General features: G+C 40.3%; 1 protein-coding gene across 1 annotated transcript in view; it reads right to left on the bottom strand.

Moving 5' to 3' along the window:
• The window catches only part of ADGRV1 (adhesion G protein-coupled receptor V1), a 566,629-nt gene that overhangs the window by 92,400 nt on the left and 452,225 nt on the right, over positions 1-22,004 (bottom strand). The window contains exon 86 of the mRNA XM_069590116.1: positions 7,236-7,393. Within this exon, the coding sequence (XP_069446217.1) occupies positions 7,236-7,393 (158 nt within the window). The remainder of the gene's footprint in view (positions 1-7,235; positions 7,394-22,004) is intronic.

Raw genomic sequence — 22,004 nt, 5'->3', positions numbered from 1 at the left:
CCCTGCTCTCCATTTCCTCTGGATTTCAGTGGAAATTTGAGCTCTGAAATTAAGGGATGTCAGGAGCAAAAAAGTCACTAAAAATAAAAAAAGAGAGTATAATGGGGTTGATACTGGGCAGACATAAACAACAGACAAGTGTTGCTGAAAAATTGCTCCTATTGTCAGGCACATCCAATCTGCACAAGAGTACTTAGCTGGGAAAACAGTTCTATGGAAATATGGAAGAGGCCAGGTCCAGCAAAATAACTGATGCAAGCTCTTAAGTTATGCAAACAGGCCTGATGCTGGTGTTAACTCATCACATTTGTTTACCAAACCTAAATCTCTAAGATAAATATGTAATCATAATTATTCCAGTTATGAAAAAATGAAAAACAGCCTAGCTATAAGGAAAGTATAAATTGAACTTTCCTTTTCATAATGCATTTCACTCATTGCTAAAACTAATTGGTAAATAAGCAAAAAAAAAACACTCTTTACAAAGTTTGATCAAAAATACTTAAAAACTAGCAGTTTGAAACATCAGGAATCCGTGCTTCTTTAAGAAAAGGGGATTTACTTTCAACTCTTTCTTTACTGTTGTTTTGGCACACCATGCAGCATACGTGATCTTGATTTCCCAACCAGGAAGGAGAACACGTTCTCCTGTAGCGGAAGCATGAAGTCTTAAACCCTGGACTGCCAGGGAAGTCCCAACTTTCAACTCGATTTGAGAATGTATTTCTCATAATACTATCTCATACAGTTGACACTTAACAATGCACAGGTTGGATGCCACACCCCTCGGAGTAAAATATCCTCATATAATTTTATAGTTCTGTACATAATAATATGTATGTTTTCTGCTTTTGAGGATTCAACCAACAGCAGGTGGTACAGTATGGTGAAAAGTAAAATAGTTCTGTACATAATAATATGTATGTTTTCTGCTTTTGAGGATTCAACCAACAGCAGGTGGTATAGTATGGTGAAAAGTAAAACTGAAAGTCACTCAGTTGTGTCCAACTCTTTAGGCTTCCCTGGTGGCTCAGATGGTAAAGAATCTGTCTGCCACGTGGGAGGCCCAGGTTCAATCCCTGAGTCCGGAGGATCCCCTGGAGAAGGAAATGGCAACCCACTCCAGTGTTCTTGCCTGGAGAACCCTATGGACAGAGGTTGCCATGCCCTTCTCCAGGGGGCCTTCTGGGCTCAGGACTGAACCTGGGTCTCCTGCATTGCAGGCAGATTCTTTACCACCCGAGCCACCAGGGAAGTCTACAGTACTGTAGTACATAGCTACTGAAAAACATCTTTGTGTAAGTGGATCTGAACAGTTCAAATTCGTGCTCTTCAAGGGTTAACTGCAATATCTGAAAATGCTCATCCAGTTTAAAAATGCAGGGCAAAATAAAGCTAAACCATAAACCATCTCAGCTGCATTAGGAAAAAGGGTCACTTTTGCATGCTTGGAATTGTAGAGAAATAGGCTGGACCTGCTTGAGACTACAGTCTTCCCTCTCTCCATGGGGGATTAGTTCTAGAACTCTGTAGGAAATTAAAATTCAAGGATGCTCAAGTCCTTTATACAAAATGGTGTAGTATTTGCATATAACCTACCCACATCCTCTGGAATATTTAAAATAATCTCGAGATTACTTATAATACAATGTAAACAAAATGTAAATGCTATGTAAATAGTTGCCAGCGTGTGACAAACTAAAGTTTTGCCTCTTGGAACTTTCTGAAATGTTATTTTCCCAAATATTTTCTGATGCATAGTTGGTTGAATCTTCAAATACAGAACCCAGTGATACAGAGGGATGACTACAATCAGAACTGCCCCCCTTCTCAGGTATAAAGTGTACACCGGGTGTGCATGAATCTCATAGGAAACAAGAGAAGAGGCTTGGGACCAGTCTGTGCTGCTTTGAAAGTTAGGTTTTTAGAGAACTTGGCAGCATCTGCATCCACTGTAGACTCCAAACTTCTGAATGGGGTTTGTGCCAATTATTCTAACAGTAAGGAATATGAGAAGCAAAGAAAAGGTATTTACTATCCAGGTTTTCAAAAATATACATGAGAACTTTACTAACATACTAGACTTTTTAGCATTCTTCCACCTCCCTCTTTTTTTTTTTAACAATAGATATTTATGTGTAGTTATGTTATTTTTTTCTTCAATTCTAGAAAATTCTCAGCAATTACCTCTTCAAATCTTTTTCTCCATTCCCTGTATTCTTTTCTTCTGGCAATGTATACTCATACTTCTTAGCTCTGTTTTCCTATTTTCTCTTTTTTTGCAGGTTTCACTGATGAATTTCTCAATCTTAGTTTCAGATTCTAATTAATTCCCTCTTTTCTGTGTCTCATCTGTATCTTATCTCAAATATTAAGATATTTAAAATTTTCAACTATTAGTATTTTCACTGCCAAGATTTTTGAAATTTTTTCATTTTCATATTGGTCTGTGTTTTTATTTTGTTTATATCTATCTTTGCTTCTTATGTTTAAGGGCTTTGAGTGGATATATCTGCCTTTATGTCAGGGATTGAGGTTCAAACATTTTCTATACAGGGCCAGATATTAAATATGCTAGATTTTTCAGGCCACATGGAGTTTATTTAACTACATATACTCAACTCTGTATTGTGAAAGCAGTCAAGAATATATGTAAAACAATGGGTGTGGATGGCTGTCAAAAAAACCCTTTACTTACAAAACAGATCACTGGAGCTATTTTGGAAAACAGTTTTGTAGTTCCTCAAAATGTTAAACATACAGTTATCATGTGATGCAAAGATTCCAATTCTAGGTATATATACCCAAGAGAAATGAAAACATATATTAATAAAAAATCTTGTACATGAATGTCCATAGGAACCTTCTTCATAATAGCCAAAAGGTGAAAACAACCCAAATGTCCATCAACTGATAAACAGATAAGCAAAAATGTAGTATGTTCATCCAGTGCAATATTATTTGGCAACAAAAAGAACTAAGTACTGATACATGCTGTAATACAGATAAACTAGGAAACCACTATGCTAAGTAAAAGAAGCCAGATCTGAAAGACCACCTATTCTATGATCCCCTTATAAGACATGTGCAGAACAGACAAATCTCCAGAGACAGAAAGCTGATTAATGGTTACCTAGGGCCCAGGGAAGTGGAGAATGGGAAGTGACTGCTAACGCATACGGGGTTTTTTGAGTGATGATGAAAATATTCTAAAATTAGATTATGGTGATAGTTATACAACTATATAAATATAATAAATACCAATGAACTCTACAGTTTAAATAGATGAACTTTATGACACGTAAACTATATCTCAATAAAGCTGTGAACAAAGAAATAGATAAAATGAGAAAACAGGTGAGTGGCTGGTAGGGGCACAGTTTGCTGATTCCTGCTTTATCTTTTTGAAGAGTCAAACATAATTACCAAAGTTATGTATAGTTTATCCTTACATGTTTTTCTGGATTATATTTACCTTTTTGATCGGTGATTTGAAGGGCTGTCTCTACCAGTTTTCTTCCAGCGTCTGGATCTTTGACACTGCAGCCAGTCGAGTGGAAAGCATGTGCTTCTTTGCTCACTCTCTCTTTCCCCTAGTCTCTGTCTTCCTCTCTGGCTACCTCTTTCTGTCTAATGGTTTTATGGTGGCCTCCATTTAACCTTCCTGTCCAAAGAAGGCTAATTTGATATCCTGGGTCTTCTACCCCCATAATGACATACAAATATGGCAGATAAAACTGCGAACTCTAGAGAGTCTGGCCCAGGAAACCTGACAAGATTCTTCCTCTGCTTTCTCCTTGGGCTCCCAGACCCCTAAGCCAAAGCCCACACCTCAGTGGCGGTCCTTTCGCAGACACCTTTCCTGCAGGCGCTGCTGCTCCAGTCTACCTGCCTTGCGTGAGACCTCTAAATCCCAGCTTATCAGCACAGCAGTTGAGACACTTCTGCATTCACAGGCTTGTGGACCCAGAAAACACCAGGCCCTTGGCTGCAGCCCAGCTTACATTCCACTTTGTGTTTCTGATCCCCATTTCATCTTCTTCTTAATATTTTCTTATTATATCTTGTCATTAACTGAGATGCATTTGGAACAGCAAAATGGGCAAAACGTGAATTTACAGTCCCAACTTGACAGTATTTTTTAGGTCAAGGCAATGGAATTTTAGCAGACAGATTCAAAGAGATTATCAAATGGCCCTGAATAGACCAACATTTCTTTTCTTGACATTTTGAATTTGAGCTAAGTGGAACATACTCAAGTGTAGGAGAGTTAAAGGAGGCTTCAAATAAAATGTAAAGTATCAAGTCAGAGGTCAAGGCTGAACACATAGTTTTGGGAATCATAGAAGGAAAAAATAATAGTCCTAATAATAAATTTCAAAGGGGTATCTACAAACAGATCAATGAGATAAATTCCATAATTTCTACTTTGGATGATATGACAGATTCCTCTTCTTCTTAATGCTATATTTAGCTTGTGGGTGCATTCCTATAATTATAAGATTTTATGGTGCATAGATGATTATTAGTTTATTCAGTCAACAAATACTAATTATGCTCCTGCTATCCACTAAGCATTCCATGAGGCTCTGGTGATGCAGAGATGAATAATAAATGGTCCTTGCCCTTTAGGAATCCATAATTTATTAAGGAAATCAGCCACACACACCAAAACAAGTCACCATTCCATTCTGAAGTAAGTGTTAAGGGCTCTAATGGCCATAAGGGCAAAGTGCTTTAAAATCATAGAAGGATGAGTAATTCTTATTTGGTGCGGTAAAGACGTTAATTTCACTCTTCACGGAAGAAGTAGCATACTGGGAGCTTCCACAATTTCCATAAAAAAGTGAGCAGTATCCTCTTGGAAGGAGTCAACTTGGGATTGTTCAGCACACATTTTTTTACTTAGATTATGCATTTATTGAGGATGGCTTTGGGGAGCTAGGATAGATTAAGGGAGCATAGTAAGTCCCTTACACCTCTTTCATCTACATTTTCTCTCATTATTTATTAAACACATGAGTTTTTTTTTTTTAATCAACGAATGATGAGGAGTTCATAGAGGACATTTTACGTGAGCAAAGACGACAGATCAGGTAATTTAAAGGATGAGTAAAACTGAATCAATGACATGGTCAGAACATAGGCTGAGCGGTAACTAACTTGGGGATGATTAAGACGGCCCGGGGTGAATGCATAGAGACTCTAGTGTTACAAAGAGCCTGGACTTTCTTTTGGGCAATAAAGATGAATGATTGTAAAGCTAGAGAGTGAGGGGAGCCACTTGACATTGTTGAAATATAGACACCTGAGAAAATGAAGCCGACAAGAACTGGAACTAGTGACTAACTAGGAAAACACTGTTTAAAAGTCCAAGTGAGATAATGACTGTTAGGTTGAGTGGGAGCAGGGAAATCAGAAATGCCATAACTGTTTTTTTTTTTTTCATTTGAAAAGCTATAATAAGAGCAATGCTTCTATTAATATATTTCATTGTAAGAGAGGTTTCTCCAGTTGAGATACAAGTGTTCTAGAGATTTTATGTTCAATGCTTGAGAGTTGTTTTTCAGAGAATTGGAGCAGTGTTTATCTACTATATCCATGGATCATATCCAAAAGGCACAGGGGTAATTCAGGAATGAAAAAGACTAACTCATTAGGTTAGGCCTTTATGATGTTATCAGTACTGAAACACGCAAACACTGGCACTTCTATATAGTGTACAGAAAAAAACAAATCTTGCTACTAGGCAGAAACAAACTTTGCCTTCAAAAGAGAATATTTATTTTAACAGAATGAATCTCAAGTTGAATAAAGCACAGCTTCTGGATAAATTCTATGTCCATGAAAAAGTACAGTTTCTACATCAAACACTGCTTTTCTAATGGAAGAATCTAAGTTTAATAATAACTTTAAGTGCTATTTTTGCCCACATAATAATTGCACGCTAAATCAGAGAGAAGAGGGAAGAGTTGGCTAGATACAGCTCTCTTACAAACTACCCCATAAGTTAATATAAAAGAGTCCTTTCTCTTTACACTACAAGGAAAATCTTTTTGCATCTTCCCTGACACAGTTTACGAACTAGAGGCTTTTATTATGTTAGAATGAATCTTTTTATTAGCATATAAGAGACAGTATCTATTGAGCCTCTAATAATGTATTAGACACTATTCTAAGTGACTTCATGGATGGTATCTTGCTTAAACTCTGGACAGTACTTAACATGTGAAGAACTTCTCTCATTCCTTTGGCTTTAGATTTGCAAAAATTTAGAAAAGACTTGGGCTTCCCTGGTGGCTCAGATGGTAAAGAGTCTTCCTGCAATGCCTGGGTTCAATCCCTGGGTCAGGAAAATCCCCTGGAGAAGGAAATGGCAATGCACTCCAGTATTCTTGCCTGGAAAATTCCATGGACGGAGGAGCCTGGCGGGCTACAGTTCATGGGGTCGCAAAGAGTTGGACACGACTGAGCAACTGACTTATCTTTAACTGATCTTATAGAAAAGACTAGTCTTCCTCTTGGCCCAAGAGGGATTCCTCCATTCCCCAACTCATTAGATTCTCAATATTCCAGTCACTCAAACCATTTTAGATTGAGTTTTCTGTATGTAGGTATTTGGTTATCGTTCTTTAAAAACATTCCTAAGAGACTCTAATCTAACAACAGAAAAAGAATCAGATCATAAAAACCGGTGTTAAGTATGATTCAAAGGGAAAAAATGAGCTGGTAGTGAAAGCCAATTTGAGCTGGAAAGACTTGCACTCTTAAGTAACCAGACATGTGTAGCCACTTATGAAGCTGTCTGGTCACATATGCTTTTAAACATCTGTCCGCACACTCAGAACTCCACATGCCTTAGGATGGTTTGTTTGTGATAAAGTCTGAGAGTCTGCAAGAAATGAACAGATTTCACAGGTTGAACCCAGGTTGTTACTGCTTGAGTTGAAAAATGCTTAGAGAAGCAGCTCCCAAAGGCTGTGAGTCATTTACTTGAATATTAATATCTTAGGGAAAAAACTGGCACCAGCAACGAAACCTGCAGAGCCCTGAAGAGAGAGAGGTTGCAAGGAAGGCCCAAGGAGCAGGAGAAATCAGAGAAATGTAACTTCTGGCTTCAGAGCTGAAAGCTGAGTCTAACCTCCTTCCTGTTCTTGATAAAGAGATCATTCAGTGACTTTTTCCCCCCGTTAAAAGTGCCCAGCTCCAAAGTGCGAATAGGGTTGCCTACAAACCTGCAGCATTTGTCCTTCCTCTGAAGACGTCATCGTATGCTCTCCACTGTGGCTTCACCTGGTAGGCGTGGGTGAACACCACGAACACCACCAGGAGGCACGTTACTGGGACGAGGGCTGCAGTGAACAGAGCTGCGTAGACGTTTGGGATGAAACACCTGGAAGAGACCAGAGAAGAGAGAACTCGGCTTCAACACCCACATTTCTAAATGCACCGTGCGCCACAGCACTTTATACTCGCTCTTTGCATCTCAGGGCTGGCAACAGCAGCTTCTTGGTTTGCCAAACTGGAGTTCTGTTTGAGTAGCGGCTACATAACTAAATCTAGCCCACTGCTTCACAAAATGGGTTCCATGGAACATGTGTATCCTGAGGTGCTCAGAAAACCTCAAAAAAGGGTTATGGTCAAGTAAGTTTGAGAAATTGGGGGAGTGGAAGGGAGATTCAAGAGGGTGGGGATATATGGATACAAGCAGAAACTAAAACAACATTGTAAAGCAATATACTCCAATAATAAAATAAAAAACTATCAAAAAAATTATACTCCATTTATAGTTATAAAATATTGGCTATATTCCCTGTGTTGTATAATATATCCTGGTAGCTTATTTTATACCTAATAGTTCCCACTTTAGTTCCCTATCCTTATATTGCCTTTCCCCCTTTCTTCTCCCCACTGGTAACCACTAGTTTGAAGAAGGTATTGTTTAAAGGCAAATTTGAGGATTCCCAGGGCTCAACTCTGTCATTTCCACAATTTTGTTTTGAGTGAATGACAGTTTTGTCATTCCTAAGCTGTACATTTCCCCAGAGCCATTCATTCTCTTGAAAATGATGACAATTTTCCATCTAGAAGCTATACTACATAACTGTATCTATTATTCATGGAGTTTATTCAGGTCAATGAGGTTTAAGGTAAACTTAACATTACATATTTTGGTAACACTGGAATTCCATAGAAAATGTTTTCAGAGATGTAATTGGAAGTTTTTACCCATGCACCATAAAAATTCTATTTATATGAAATCTGTCACACACACACACACACACACACACACACAACTCAAAATGGAGAATGGTTAGAAAGGTTCTCAATATCTAAAATTGTGCTTCTGAAGTATTCTTACAGAGGACACACCTCCTACAACTTATATGACAATAATACTTTACAAGGAATTTCAAGAGTAGGCGATGTCTCTTTTCAAAAATTTCCCCCAACTTCTCCATTTCTTAATATATAATATCTGTAAACCTAGATCATTATATAGTAAAAAAAAAGGGGGGGGATGCTGAAAACTCAGGCAATGCTGTAAAAACTCAAGATGCTATAAACTTTTACTTACAAGAAAACCTCAAAATCCAAAATACAGATAATGAGAGGGAACATCCATTCTCACAACTTGGGAAATTAGCCCCTTGATTTTTATGTTTAAAATGAGATACATTATGAAAGACTTTACTCAGATATTACTTCTAATTAACATGATCTGCTAAATGTGCTCCTTAAGTAAACAAGACACATTTCAAGAGATATTTCAACACACATTCTGCATCTGTAAAGAGATGTCAACATGATGAATTTTCTGGCTTTTCAGAATTTAATTTGGACAGCATGAAGCCTGAAACTTTCCCTGTACACTCATTTGTATGTTATAAGACCTGCATCTTCCAGGTAAAAGGCACATGATTAAATAAAATAGGCAAACATTAATGGCTTTGATCTTGAATATATTTCTGCACTAAAAATAGTGGTCATGTGGGCTACTCACTTTCATGTACACTGGCTTTAAATGATTTCTTATTGTTTTCATCTGAATTATGGCTTCACTGCTACAGACTGGCTCAAAGCAGCTTAGACAAATGCAGACACTGACAAAGGAAGTCACATGGGCTTCAGTGCTTTCCTTTTATCTTGAGAAATGTCATCACAATTCACTCTCAGGCTGTAAAATGGGGATAATTGCTGAGTCTACTGTGAGCTGCTTTGGGATGATGAACATCTTGTACAGAGTGCTACGGTATACAGGTTTGGCTCTCCAACACCTACCCTTTCTGGTGGCAGGCTATGTTGGCATCTCCTCTGTCGGTGTGAAGGGCATTCCTGAAAACTTTCGTTTACCTTAGAGGAAAACCTTGGAAAGAAGAACTCCAGTGAAGCACATTAACACCCTGGCCCAAAAGTAAACTGGGCCAAGTGATTCTCTGAGAGGTTAGTAGGAAGCAGACTTGCCTGTGGTGTCTTTGGGGAGAGAGGGGGAACTTTCTAAGCGTCCTAGCTCATCACAGTCTCCCGGGCAATTCTCCCTGCTTGCACAGTGACGTGGCTGTGCTGAACCATTCTCTCAGAGAAAGTGGCAGGAAAATGACCCAGTCCTGAAGCGACCCTTTTCCCCTCTGTTTCTTCAGAGACCCACAAGTTGTGATTGCTCGTTAGTATCAGGCTCCTGAGAGGGCCCTAAGTCTACCCTCCACACACGCAGCACGGGGCCAGGTCATGAACAAGGAGGGCTTTGGCCCCCGGGGTCTCTCAGTTGGCAACCCCTCCTGCCTGCCTCTTCACCTCAGGCCCTACAGTCCTGCAGGGGTCTCCCTCACCCACTCCTGTGACTCCAATCCCCATCTCCCTCCAACAGAAAGTCTCTGCCTTGTGCACTCTCTCTCTGAGGGATGAGGGGCTCAGGCAACCCTGCTGAAACAGGAACACTGGAGACAGGGCTGAAAGGGTAACCCACAGGCGGAGACAGCAGTCAGGGCACCCACTAGGGTGACTGGAGCCAAGGAATGCAGGGGGAGCTTGTGACATACACTTAAAGTGAGTGAGTGAAAGTCGCTCAGTCGTGTCCGACTCTTTGCGACCCCATGGACTCTACAGTCCATGGAATTCTCCAGGCCAGAATACTGGAATGAGTAGCCTTTCCCTTCTCCAGGGGATCTTCCCAACCCAGGGATGGAACCCAGGTCTCCCACATTGCAGGCGGATTCTTTACTAGCTGGGCCACAAGGAAAGCCCGTACACTTAAAAGTTCCCAAGATAAATGAACTATTGAAAGAAAAGTAGAAGTTAGTTGTTCAGTCGTGTCGGATTCTTAGGGACCCCACAGACTGTAACCTGCCGGGCTTCTCTGTCTATACGATTCTCCAGGCAAGAATACTGGAGTGGGTAGCCATTTCCTCCTCCAGGGGATCTTCCCAACCCGGAGATATAACCCTGGCCTCCTGCATTGCAGGCAGATTCTTTAGCCACCAGGGAAGCCCAAGTGAACTATATCCTATTCTTACAAGAGAAAAAAAAGCCTCATTGACCAGAACTTTCTTTAGTCCAACTGAAGAAGATATGCAGTCCATCCAGGTAGTCTGAAGATTTGATCACAGGACAGTGATGTGGGGAGTTGGGAAACTGTGACTATTACGTTCAAAATGCTTTCTGAAGTAAGGCCGGGAACAAATTCTTGGAAAAACAATGAAAGAAGCAAGCAGGCTGAATGCTATGCATACACAGGGCTGTGGAAGCAGCTGATCAACGTGCTGGCAACTTACTGCTTCAAGGACAGCTCTGGCAGTTACCAGAAAATGAGACAAAGGCCATGTGGATTTGCTTTCTTAAAAAGGATGAGCAAAGTTGTTCCTTCTAATTACCAGCTCAACCGGCTTCAAAGCATTCTGGTGGCCCTGCTCTCTTCTGGTGTTAAATATTTCTTTTGGGTTCTGGTAATCCCATGACTAACTTTTTGTTGTTGTTCCCTTTTAAAGTTTCATGGGTAAATTTTTTTCTTATTATAACCCACAGACAATCTGACTTTATTTCAAAATCCTGCCAGGACTTCATCCTTTTTTCTATTTTCAGCCAGATGAAATGAGTGGATATTGTTTCATTACCTTCAGATTTTCTCTTCAAGTCTACCCTGGAGCATTCACAACGCCTTATGTCACTTTCTCATTTAGTTAAGATTATTACCTCCCGTAGGTAGCTCTTTATACTTATTGAAGTGTTTCCACTTGCATTACTCAACTTGATTTAAATAAATTATGTGGGTGGCATAGGGTATTTCAGGGTTTTTTTCTGTTGTTTTAATTCTTGTGTGAAATCAGCATAAGGAGGAGCTCAGAAGCCAAGAGTCCAGGAGAGACAAAGGCTTCACTTACAACTGCTATAAATATTGGAAGGAATGCTGGGAACTCCCTGTACATGAGTCTGTGATTTGAGTCCATTTTAATTATATTTTAGAGAACAAGCTGACCTTGGTACACTGGAGGACTTGAAGCGATCCAGGCAGCTGACACGTGGGTTACATCTGGGTTACATAGGTAATGAAAAAGGAACTAGGTAATGAAAGAATAATAAATGTATGTTCCTAGGTCTTTGTAAGCACTTCTCCTCAACAAGACAACGATAATAGTTATGATTCACAGGCTCATATGCCAACCTTCCCCAGGAGGGGAGATTTCTTCAATGATGGCACCTATGTCACGGTTACATTGCTGCTCCAATCAGCCTTTCCTTTCCCACATGGACAATCATGGTGATGCCCTTCTTTATATGGGAAAAAAAAGAGATGGTCTGCCAATTTTATTCTAGAAATTTTGAAATGTATGATGAATCAAGAACTGTTCCTTCATCACCAAATGTTTTCTGCTTTGTGCAGAAAGTACATCAGTTTACTGGCCCTATTAGTTGAAGAATACAGATGTTATTCATTACGTAGATGTTTATCATTTATAACTAATATCTAAGCCAATACTTATGCATTCAACAGTCCTTTCCTTGCCTGCTCAATTTACCTCCTTTCCAAAGATGATATTATCAAACATACACTTGTAAATTTACCTGTGAATTTGTGTATGTATATATGTGTGTATGCATATATTTTTGTGTATGTGTCTGTATTTTCAGTCCCATTCAAAATGGTTGGAGAGGTTTAGGGAGACCCTGTTAAGCACATTAATTTTTTCTCACGAATCAATTTATGAAGACATTGGAGTGAAAAGAACCATTTAACTAGCTGCAAGGTACAAAAATAGAGTCTTCTTTCTGTCCTTCTGCTGTAGTGCACACAGTTAAGAGTTCTAAAATTCACTTTCCTTTAACTTTAAACTCCAAACAAGGATGATATTAAGACTAAATTGTAGGTAAGCCCTACAAAGTGAAATCTCTTATTGGGATAATGTATGGACTTAGAGAAGAAGAGGGAGAACAAAGTATTTTCCTAAGCTGAGTTAGCAGGATAAGATAATCTTAAATACTACTACCATTGTTTCTACTTCTACTACCATTACTAACTGGATTAGCAGTGATCATTTACCCTGTTCCAGGCACGAAACTCAACCCTTACATGGCTCATTACACATTAACACCACAACAGTCACATTAGCCTCACTGTACACATGAAAATGACATAAAAAATATTTGAGGTCAAATGCTAGTAGCATAAATAGGCTCATTCTGCTACCCCCGTAATTCTAAAATTATCTCACATTTCCAGCAAAGACATAGTAGAGTTAGCAGAAAAGATGCCAGTGTTTTCCTTGAAGACTGAGATTGTAATTTTAAAAATATTTTTCCTAGTCCTTTGCATAATCAGACCCTTAAGAAATTTTCACTGATTTCTAGCAATGTTTGAAAACCACCCACTTAAAAAAAGTAGGCATAGAAAGGCCTATATTTCCTGTGTGTTCAGTTTAATCATAATCCAAGCAACTTCTGAATATCTCTCACATTCCAGGTACAGTGCTGGCCATGGAAAGACAGATAAAGATTCCTAAAACATGGTCCATTCCATCAAGAAGATCATAGTTGAATAAATGATTCTAGTCTTTGACTCAAAGCACTGTTATTTCATCAGCATCATCCATACTCCCTGGGAGTCTGTTAAAGATGTAGGTTCTCACACCCCATAACATAGCTCCTGAAGCTACATTTTAACAAGATCCCCAGGCGTTTCATGTGTTCGCTGAAAGCTGGAGAAGCGCTCTTCTAGCACACTCCTGGGGCATAAAGTAGCTTAATGGAATTAATGAATTCACTGATCTTTACTTCTTTTTGGCTGTGAAGCCAAGGGACTATGTAACCTCAAGGAGAATCAGGCCCAGAGACTTTGCTGCACTGGGTGGTCATAGCAGCCTGAAGAACCAGAGAGAGAAAAACAGTAGGAAGTAAAAGGGACAGAGAACTGACTCAAATGCATTCTTTTCATGGCTGAGTAGTATTCCATTGTCTATATTTACCATAGCTTCTTTATCCATTCATCTGTCAATGGACATCTAGGTTGCCTCCATGTTCCAGCTATTATAAATAGTGCTGCAACAAAATGATGCATATATATGGAATCTAGAAAGATGGTTCTGATGAATTTATTCAGGGCAGCAATAGAGAAACAGACATAGAGAGCAGACCTATGGACATGGGGGCAGTGGAGGAGGGAGCTGGTGAGATGTATGGAGAAAGTAACACGGAAATTTACAATAGCATATGTAAAATAGATAGCCAATGGGAATTTGCTGTGTGACTCAGGGAACTCAAACAGGAGCTCTCTGACAATCCAGAAGGGTGGGATGGGGAGGGAGAGGGGAGGGAAGCTGGGGCGGAGGGGACATGGGTGTACCTATGGCTGATTCTTGTTGATGTTTGACAGAAAAGCACAAAATTCTGTAAAGCAAGTATCCTGCAATTAAAAAAAATAAAGTGGCAAAAAAAAGGGGATAGAGAAGCAGAAATCTGTCATATTTAGAAGCCTGGGAATTAGTTTCTGCCATATTTCGGAAGCTGGGATTAGCAACCCGAGCATTCTCATTACAGGAAAAGAGAGATAGACAGCAAATAAAGTGAGAGAAACACAACAGATCTGCTGATGGTGGAAAGAAACAAGAAGGGGAGTGCTGGGTTGCGACAGGTGTGGGAGGAGGTAAACACTTAACCCTGCTGCCTCCAAACACCCTTGAAGGAATAAGGATTCTGGCAGCTCTAAGAGCAACAGACATGCTCTGTAACTGCCCATACTGCTCATGGGTTCTGAAAGAGGTGCTCCCGGGTGCCCTATGACTCCATCCTCACACCACAGCCACAGACCACTCAAGTGCAGGTGACCAGCTCTGAGATGGATACCTGGCCCAAAGACAGCCATTCTTCTGGCGTGCCCACGATTTATAACTTGGTGACTGCTCCAAACACTCAGCTAAGCCAATCAGCTTTCTGCTCTTGAGCACGTGACATGGACAATTGCCAGGTAGTAGTGGGTGCTAGGGAAGAGGAAATGGCAACCCACTCCAGTGTTCTTGCCTGGAGAATCCCAGGGACAGAGGAGCCTGGTGGGTTGCTGTCTGTGGGGTTGCACAGAGTCAGACATGACTGAAGTGACTTAGCAGCAGCAGCAGCAGCAGCAGTGGGTGCTAGAGCCATTATAAATTCATGGCAAACAGCCATGCTGGAGGAAGCACACAACGCAGATACAGAATAAGGGATGGAGAAATTGAGGGGTGGTGGTTGCAGGAGCGTTGAGATGCTCACCACAAGCACTGAGGGACTCTGTGGTCCCTGAGAGATGAAGAGTGAGGTCTGGTTTTCAGCATTCTGATTCCAGGTCCTCTGAGGTCCACACAGACCTCATTTCCTGCTTTTGAATGTCTGTGGGAATGCCTGTGGGGTACACACACTTCTATAACCCCACTTCTTTAATTAAAGTAGTTTTAGTGGGTTTCTACATGCAACTTATGGCAGAAAGTGAGGAGGAACTAAAAAGCCTCTTGATGAAAGTGAGAGAGGAGAGTGAAAAAGTTGGCTTAAAGTTCAACATTCAGAAAACTAAGATCATGGCATCCGGTCCCATCACTTCATGGGAAATAGATGGGTAAACAGTGGAAACAGTGTTAGACTTTACTTTTTTGGGCTTCAAAATCACTGCAGATGGTGACTGCAGCCATGAAATTAAAAGATGCTTACTCCTTGGAAGAAAAGTTATGACCAACCTAGATAGTATATTCAAAAGCAGAGGCATTACTTGCTGACTAAGGTCTGTCTAGTCAAGGCTATGGTTTTTCCTGTGGTCATGTATGGATGTGAGAGTTGGACTGTGAAGAAAGCTGAACGCCGAAGAATTGATGCTTTTGAAGTGTGGTGTTGGAGAAGACTCTTGAGAGTCCCTTGGACTGCAAGGGGATCCAACCAGTCCATTCTGAAGGAGATTAGCCCTGGGATTTCTTTGGAAGGAATGATGCTAAAGCTGAAGCTCCAGTACTTTGGCCACCTCATGCGAAGAGTTGACTCATTGGAAAAGACTTTGATGCTAGGAAGGATTGGGGGCAGGAGGAGAAGGAGACGACAGAGGATGAGATGGCTGGATGGCATCACGGACTCCTTGGATGTGAGTCTGAGTGAACTCCGGGAGTTGGTGATGGACAGGGAGGCCTGGCGTGCTGCGATTCATGGGGTCGCAGAGTCAGACAGGACTGAGTGACTGAACTGAACTGAACTGATAATGGCCATAGTTAAAAAAAAAAGAGCTAGTAAATGATAATGAGAGAAAGAAGTGAACGCACATCTATTCCTTAAACACACTGTTTTTTGAGTGTGTTGCTCTTGAAGACACACTAGGGTATCACTGCCATGTTGACCAGTTTCAGAGCTCAAATCTACTGGGCTGTTAGCATTGTCATCGAATTCTGTGCATTGACAAGGGACCAAAGAATAAGAATCAGTCTCACCTTTTAGTACCTAAAACTTGTCCATATGCTTATATTACTTGAAATGACTGAGCAAAGAAAAATGAAGACATATTGGAGTACTCCTATCTCACTTACTTCAAAAGGAACAGATATCTTGATTCTCTGAATATTAAGACCAGACCATGTTGCTCAGTCATGTCCGACTCTTTGCGACCCCATGGACTGTAGCCTACCAGGCTCCTCTGTCCATGGGATTTTCCAGGCAATAGTACTGGAGTGGATTGCCATTTCCTTCTCCAGCGGATCTTCCCGACCCAGGGGTCGAACCTGGGTCTCCCACATTGTAGACAGACGCTTTACCATCTGAGCCCCAGGAAAGTCCTCACTGAGTATTAAACTGCCTTGAATTTTGAAGTAGTCAGACATATTATAAATGCAGTCTTATACTGTACATAATTAGCTTCTGATGAATGAGACACCTGCCCCCACCCCAGCTCATTTAAAACTCAAAATATTAATAATTAATTAAATTTTAATAATTAAAATCTAATATTAACATTAGATTTGATGAAAAACAGTCTGAAAATCATGATACCTTCAAATGACCTTTTCCCTCACCCAACAAGAAACTCAAATCTGAGCAGTCTGTTCCCTGAACAACTTGGTGAAACTGTTGAAATATGTCTAGTGGTCAGTGCTTGCCAACTGTACTCCAGGTAGGTTCCAGTGAATCAAGCCCTTTCAGAATTTAATCAGAATAAGGTCAGGCTGACTTGTTCTTTTTTGCATGTACTAATAATGCTCTATGTTCTCATAAAACAAAATTGTTTGGTACTAGAAACATCATTGCCCTAGAGCCTTCAAAGGCATCCCATCTTTATTCCTTGCTAACCAAGCCTCTTAATGAATGGCTAAAAAAGTTTTTTCCCCCTTAATTAATCCTATTACTTTCCTGTATCTTAAAATAGAAAAATCATAAAGTTTTTTAAGTTCATAAAAAAAAATTTACACAGGTGACCATGGGAATACAAGATTAAAGTCTAAAAAATATTAATCTTTTTGCACCACCTCCCATCTTCATTCAGGGCTTCCCAGGTGGCACCAGTGATAAAGAACCTGCTTGCCAATAAAAGAGACATAAGAGATGCAGTTTTGATTCCTGGGTTGGGAAGATCCCCTGGAGGAGGGCATGACAACCCACTATAGTATTCTTGCCTGGAGAATCCCATGAACAGAGGAGCCTGGCAGGCTACCAACCATGGGATCGCAAAGAGTTGGACATGACTAAAGCGACTGAACACACAGACTTACTACTGAACAATGACCAAATTACACTGTCCTGAAGATTAGGTCCACAGATTTTTCTGCCTTTATGTGAAAGTTGCAAATACTCCAAGAAAAAAATGCCCAGCATATTCCCTATAGGAGTGAATGCTCAGTTAAAGCCCACCTTTTATTATCTATACTCTTGCTAATATTCACAGCACATTTTAATCAGTAATGTTCCTAAATGTTGACTTAAAATCACTATGAAATTGTTAATCAAAGTTAGTCAGACCCTGTTTAAAACACACTATACATTTCCTTGTGCTTTCTATAAAATTTTAATTCTGAAAACAACAGTGGTAACATTGAACTATTGAGTAAACAAAGATAATGTAAATAGATGAGGTGATATGTCAATTATTTCAAGGTCACATCAACTTGTAGATAACAGAGTTCTCTCTCAACTCCAATACTCTACTGCTGAGTCCAATTCAACTTGATGTGCTGAATTTTTATTGAAGAAATTTTTAAGGATGTTGGTCTTCAGAGTATTGTGTTAGCATATCAAAGAAGTCTTTTAAGATATCTTGGTTCAGTCGCTAAGTCGTGTCCAATTCTTTGCGATCCCATGAACTGCGGCACACCAGGCTTCCCTGTCCTTCACTATCTCCCTGAATTTGCTCAAACTCATGTCCATTGAGTCGGTGATGCGACCCAACTATCTCATCCTCTGTCACCCATTTCTCCTCTTACCCTCAATCTTTCCCTGCACTGAGTTCTTTTCCAATGAGTTGGTTATTGGCATCAAGTGACCAAAGTACTGGGGCTTCAGCTTCAGCGTCAATCCTTCTGATGAATATTCAGGACTGATGTCCTTTAGGATGGACTGGTTGGATCTCCTTGGACTCTCTCAAGAGTCTTCTCCAGCATCAAAATTTGAAAGCATCAGTTCTTCAGCACTCAGCCTTCTTCATGGCCCAACTCTCACATTCATACATGGCTACTGGAAAAACCATAGTTTTAACTATATGGACTTTTGTCAGCAAAGTGATATCTCTGCTTTTTAATATACTGTCTAGGTTTGTCATATTTTCCTTCCAATGAGCAAGCATCTTTTAATTTCATGGCTGCAGTCACTGTCTGCAGCAATTTTGGAGACCAAGAAAATAAAAACTGTCATTGTGTCCATTTTTTTCTCCTTCTCTTTGCCATGAACTGATGGACCAGATGCTGTGATCTTCATTTGTTCAATGCTGAGTTTTCAGTCAGCTTTTTTGCTGTTCTCTCTCACCTTCAGGAGGCTCTTTACTTCTTCTTCACTTTCTGCCATAAGGGTGGTGTCATCTGCATATCTGCAGTTGTTGAGATTTCTCCTGGCAATCTTGACTCCAGCTTGTGATGCATCCAGTCTGGCAATTCACATGATATATTCTGCATATAGGTTAAATAAGCAAGGCGACAATATACAGCCTTGACGTACTCCTTTCCCAATTTCCCGTTTTTTCCATGTCTGGTTCTAACTGTTGCTTCTTGACCTGCTTACAGGAGGCAGGTAAGGTGGTCTGGTATTCCCATCTCTTTCAGGATTTTCCACAGTTTGTTGTGATCCACACAGTCAGAGGCTTTCATGCAGTCAATGAAGCAGATGTTTCTGGAATTCCCTTGCTTTTTTAATGATCTAACAGATGTTGGCAATTTGATCTATGGTTCCTCTGCCTTTTCTAAATCCAGCTTGTACTTCTGGAAGTTCTCAGTTCACGTACTGTTGAAGCCTAGCTTGAAGGATTTTGAGCATTAACTTGCTGGCATGTGAAATAAGTGCAATTGTGTAGTAGTTTGAACATTCTTTGGCATTGCCCTTCTTTGGGATTGGAATGAAAGTGACCTTTTCCAGTCCTGTGGCCATTGCTGAGTTTTCCAAATTTGCTGGCATATTGAGTGCAGCACTTTAACAGCATCATCTTTTAGGATATGAAGTGGCTCAGCTGGAATTCCATCACCTCCATTAGCTTTTGTTTGTAGTTATGCTTCCTAAGGTCCACTTGACTTTGCACTCCAAGATGTCTGGCTCCAGGTGACTGACCACATCATTAAGGTTACCTGGATGATTAACACCTTTTTTGTACAGTTCTTCTATATATTCTTGCCACCTCTTCTTAATCTCTTCCACTTCTGTTAGGTCCTTGCCGCTTCTGCCCTCTGTTGAGCCCATCTTTGCACAAAATTGGAGAAGGAAATTGCAACCCACTCCAGTACTCTTGCCTGGAAAATCCCATGGACAGAGGAGCCTGGTAGGCCACAGTCCATGAGGTCACAAAGAGTCGGACATGACTGAGTGACTTCATTTCACTTTACACAAAATATTGGTAAATATTTTGGTATTTACCTTGGTATATCTAATGTTCTTGAAGAGATCTCTAGTCCTTCCCATTCTATTGTTTTCCTCTATTTCTTTGCATTTATCACTGAAGAAGGCTTTCTTATCTCTCCTTGCTATTCTTTGGAACTCTGCATTCAGTTGGGTATAAGATATCTAAACACCCTTAATATGTTCATACGAGGCAGTTGTTAAAGCTCATCTATGACACTACAATTAATGAGTATTTATTGAGTATTTTTATATGTGCTGCAATACTACAGTTTCACCTGGAAACTTAGCAAATGTAAAAGGTATAACTTCTTCCCGGAAGAGTCTTGGAGCAAGAAAATACAATATAACAATGAGCGAATGTGATAAAATCCCATAAAATACTGCCAACCTGTGAGAGATGTCTAATAAATGCTTAAATGGATAAGAAATACGGGACAAAATACCTGGAGAAAATAAGCAGAGTTCATAGATCAATTTCAGAAAAGGAAAGTAAAACTGGAAGCAAATGGAGACCAAAGTTCCAACCACGCTATGGGGAATCCCCAGCTTTGATGGGAAATGACACATTTCACTTGCTTTGAAGTTTTGAAATCTTCAGGATTAGTTCACATGGATGTAGAAGCAACATTTGAAAGTCCCAAGTAGGAAAGTCCTAACCTAGATACCAGATATAGAGATATAAAATGGTTTCCTTTATGATTTATGTAAATAATTTTCTCAAAAGAAACTGATCTTGCTACTGACAATTTACATGTAGGGAGATGGACAGAGTGGGTAAAAGTCTCTTTATTGGAACAGGATAATACTGCTTACAAAAAAGAAAAAAGACTGTACTGTTAAGAATGAAGGCATGAAGGCTCTGGAATCAGACTGTCTGAGTCAATCCTTGGTATCCCTTTTATTAACTCTGTGACCTGGGCCAGTAATGAGCTTCTCCATACTTCAGTTTCCTAAAAAAATAAAATGGAGTGAACAATAGCAACTGCTTCGTAAGAGTGGAACGAGAACTGAATGTAAATCTCTTGGATCAGAGCCTGACACAGTGTAGGTACTCAGTAAAGATATCTATGATGATTATCATCATCTATTACTAAGCCCAAATCCTCTTATGTCTACACAAGACTTAACCTGTGTCTGAATAAAAAAGTACAGGTTAGAAGGAAGGATGAACATCTAGGACCATTTTTATCTGTTTGGGAAAAGTCAAATAGTATGAATTTAAAGATGGAAAAGTCTTTAAGTTGGGGTAGTGAGGGAATGCTTCATGGAAGAGGTGGGGTTTGATAGCAGCTTTTTTCCCTCCAGAATTCCTTGCCAATCAGCAGATACTGAGTGTGATTTAGTCATGCAAAGAAGATGATCTGCCTGTGTCCACAGAGAATCTGAGAGAGGGGGAAGGAGGAGAAGTTTCCCTTCGCAGCTTTCCCCCATGACTCATCTGTGTTTCTGCAAAACCAGTTGAGGAAACTTGATTCCAACTTGAAAAGTCAAGGTAATTAAGGGTCATTCTAAAAGAGGCAGGTAATCCTCAAGGAAGTCCAACCGAACGTTATGGCACCACACGGGCTGATGAGCAGGCCTGGCCCGGAAGTGCCAGCAGTAGGGGAAGAGCTGGGTTCATGGCTTCTCTAGGCATTTGAGCAGATGGTCTCTTACCTGCTGTCCTCCTATTCCCCCTGCCCCTCCAGCTGCCAAGAAGGAGGCACAAGATGCGGGAGGGGCTGATGGGTGTTCCAGAAGACGGAGAGATTCAAGCCTCTGGAAAGTCCGCACTCTGGATGGGCTGACTGCTGGAGGGCCCCCAATATTGACTATCAGAAAGCAAGGCATTGTGAATGTCCCATCAACCCGAGCTGCCCACCAGAAAGAGAACTGTACTTCCTCCTTTCATGAAGACATTTTTTTCTCTGTAGAATCTTCAAACTAGAAAGAATAGTAAAGGACATTCTGCCCTCCCTCCAGCTTTGTGGGTGAAGAACCCAGGACCAAAAGGCTTCTGAGGTCTGCCCAGAACCTGACTGTCTGAGCTCCTAAGTCAAGTGTTCCAAATGAGGGTCTGAAGCATAAGTCAGACTCAAGAAAATAACCCAGGGACTTCCCTGGTGGTCCAGTAGTTAAAAGTTCAACTTCCAATGTGCAGGTTCGATCCCTGGTTGGGGAGCTAAGACCCCACAGGCCTTGTGGCCAAAAAAACCAAAACATAAAACAGAAGCAAGATTGTTACAAATTCAATAAATACTTCAAAAAAAAAATGATCCACATTAAAAAACAAAACAAAACTTGAAAGTTTTCAGGGGCATATTTGGCTAATAATCTAAAAATTCCTTTTATGGAAAGGTTCCCAGTGTTTTATTTTACTTTGGATATGAATTCCTAGGGGCTAGGGGACTGCTAAATAAATAACAGAATGAAACAATAAACATGCATATTTCTGAATATAATACTCAATAGTAATGACCCAAGAACATTAGACCTGA

This window comes from Ovis canadensis, chromosome 5, assembly GCF_042477335.2.
Source record: "Ovis canadensis isolate MfBH-ARS-UI-01 breed Bighorn chromosome 5, ARS-UI_OviCan_v2, whole genome shotgun sequence".
Lineage (NCBI taxonomy): Eukaryota > Metazoa > Chordata > Mammalia > Artiodactyla > Bovidae > Ovis > Ovis canadensis.
Note: the sequence above shows the minus strand (reverse complement) of the source record. Positions and strands in the feature narration are given on the sequence as shown.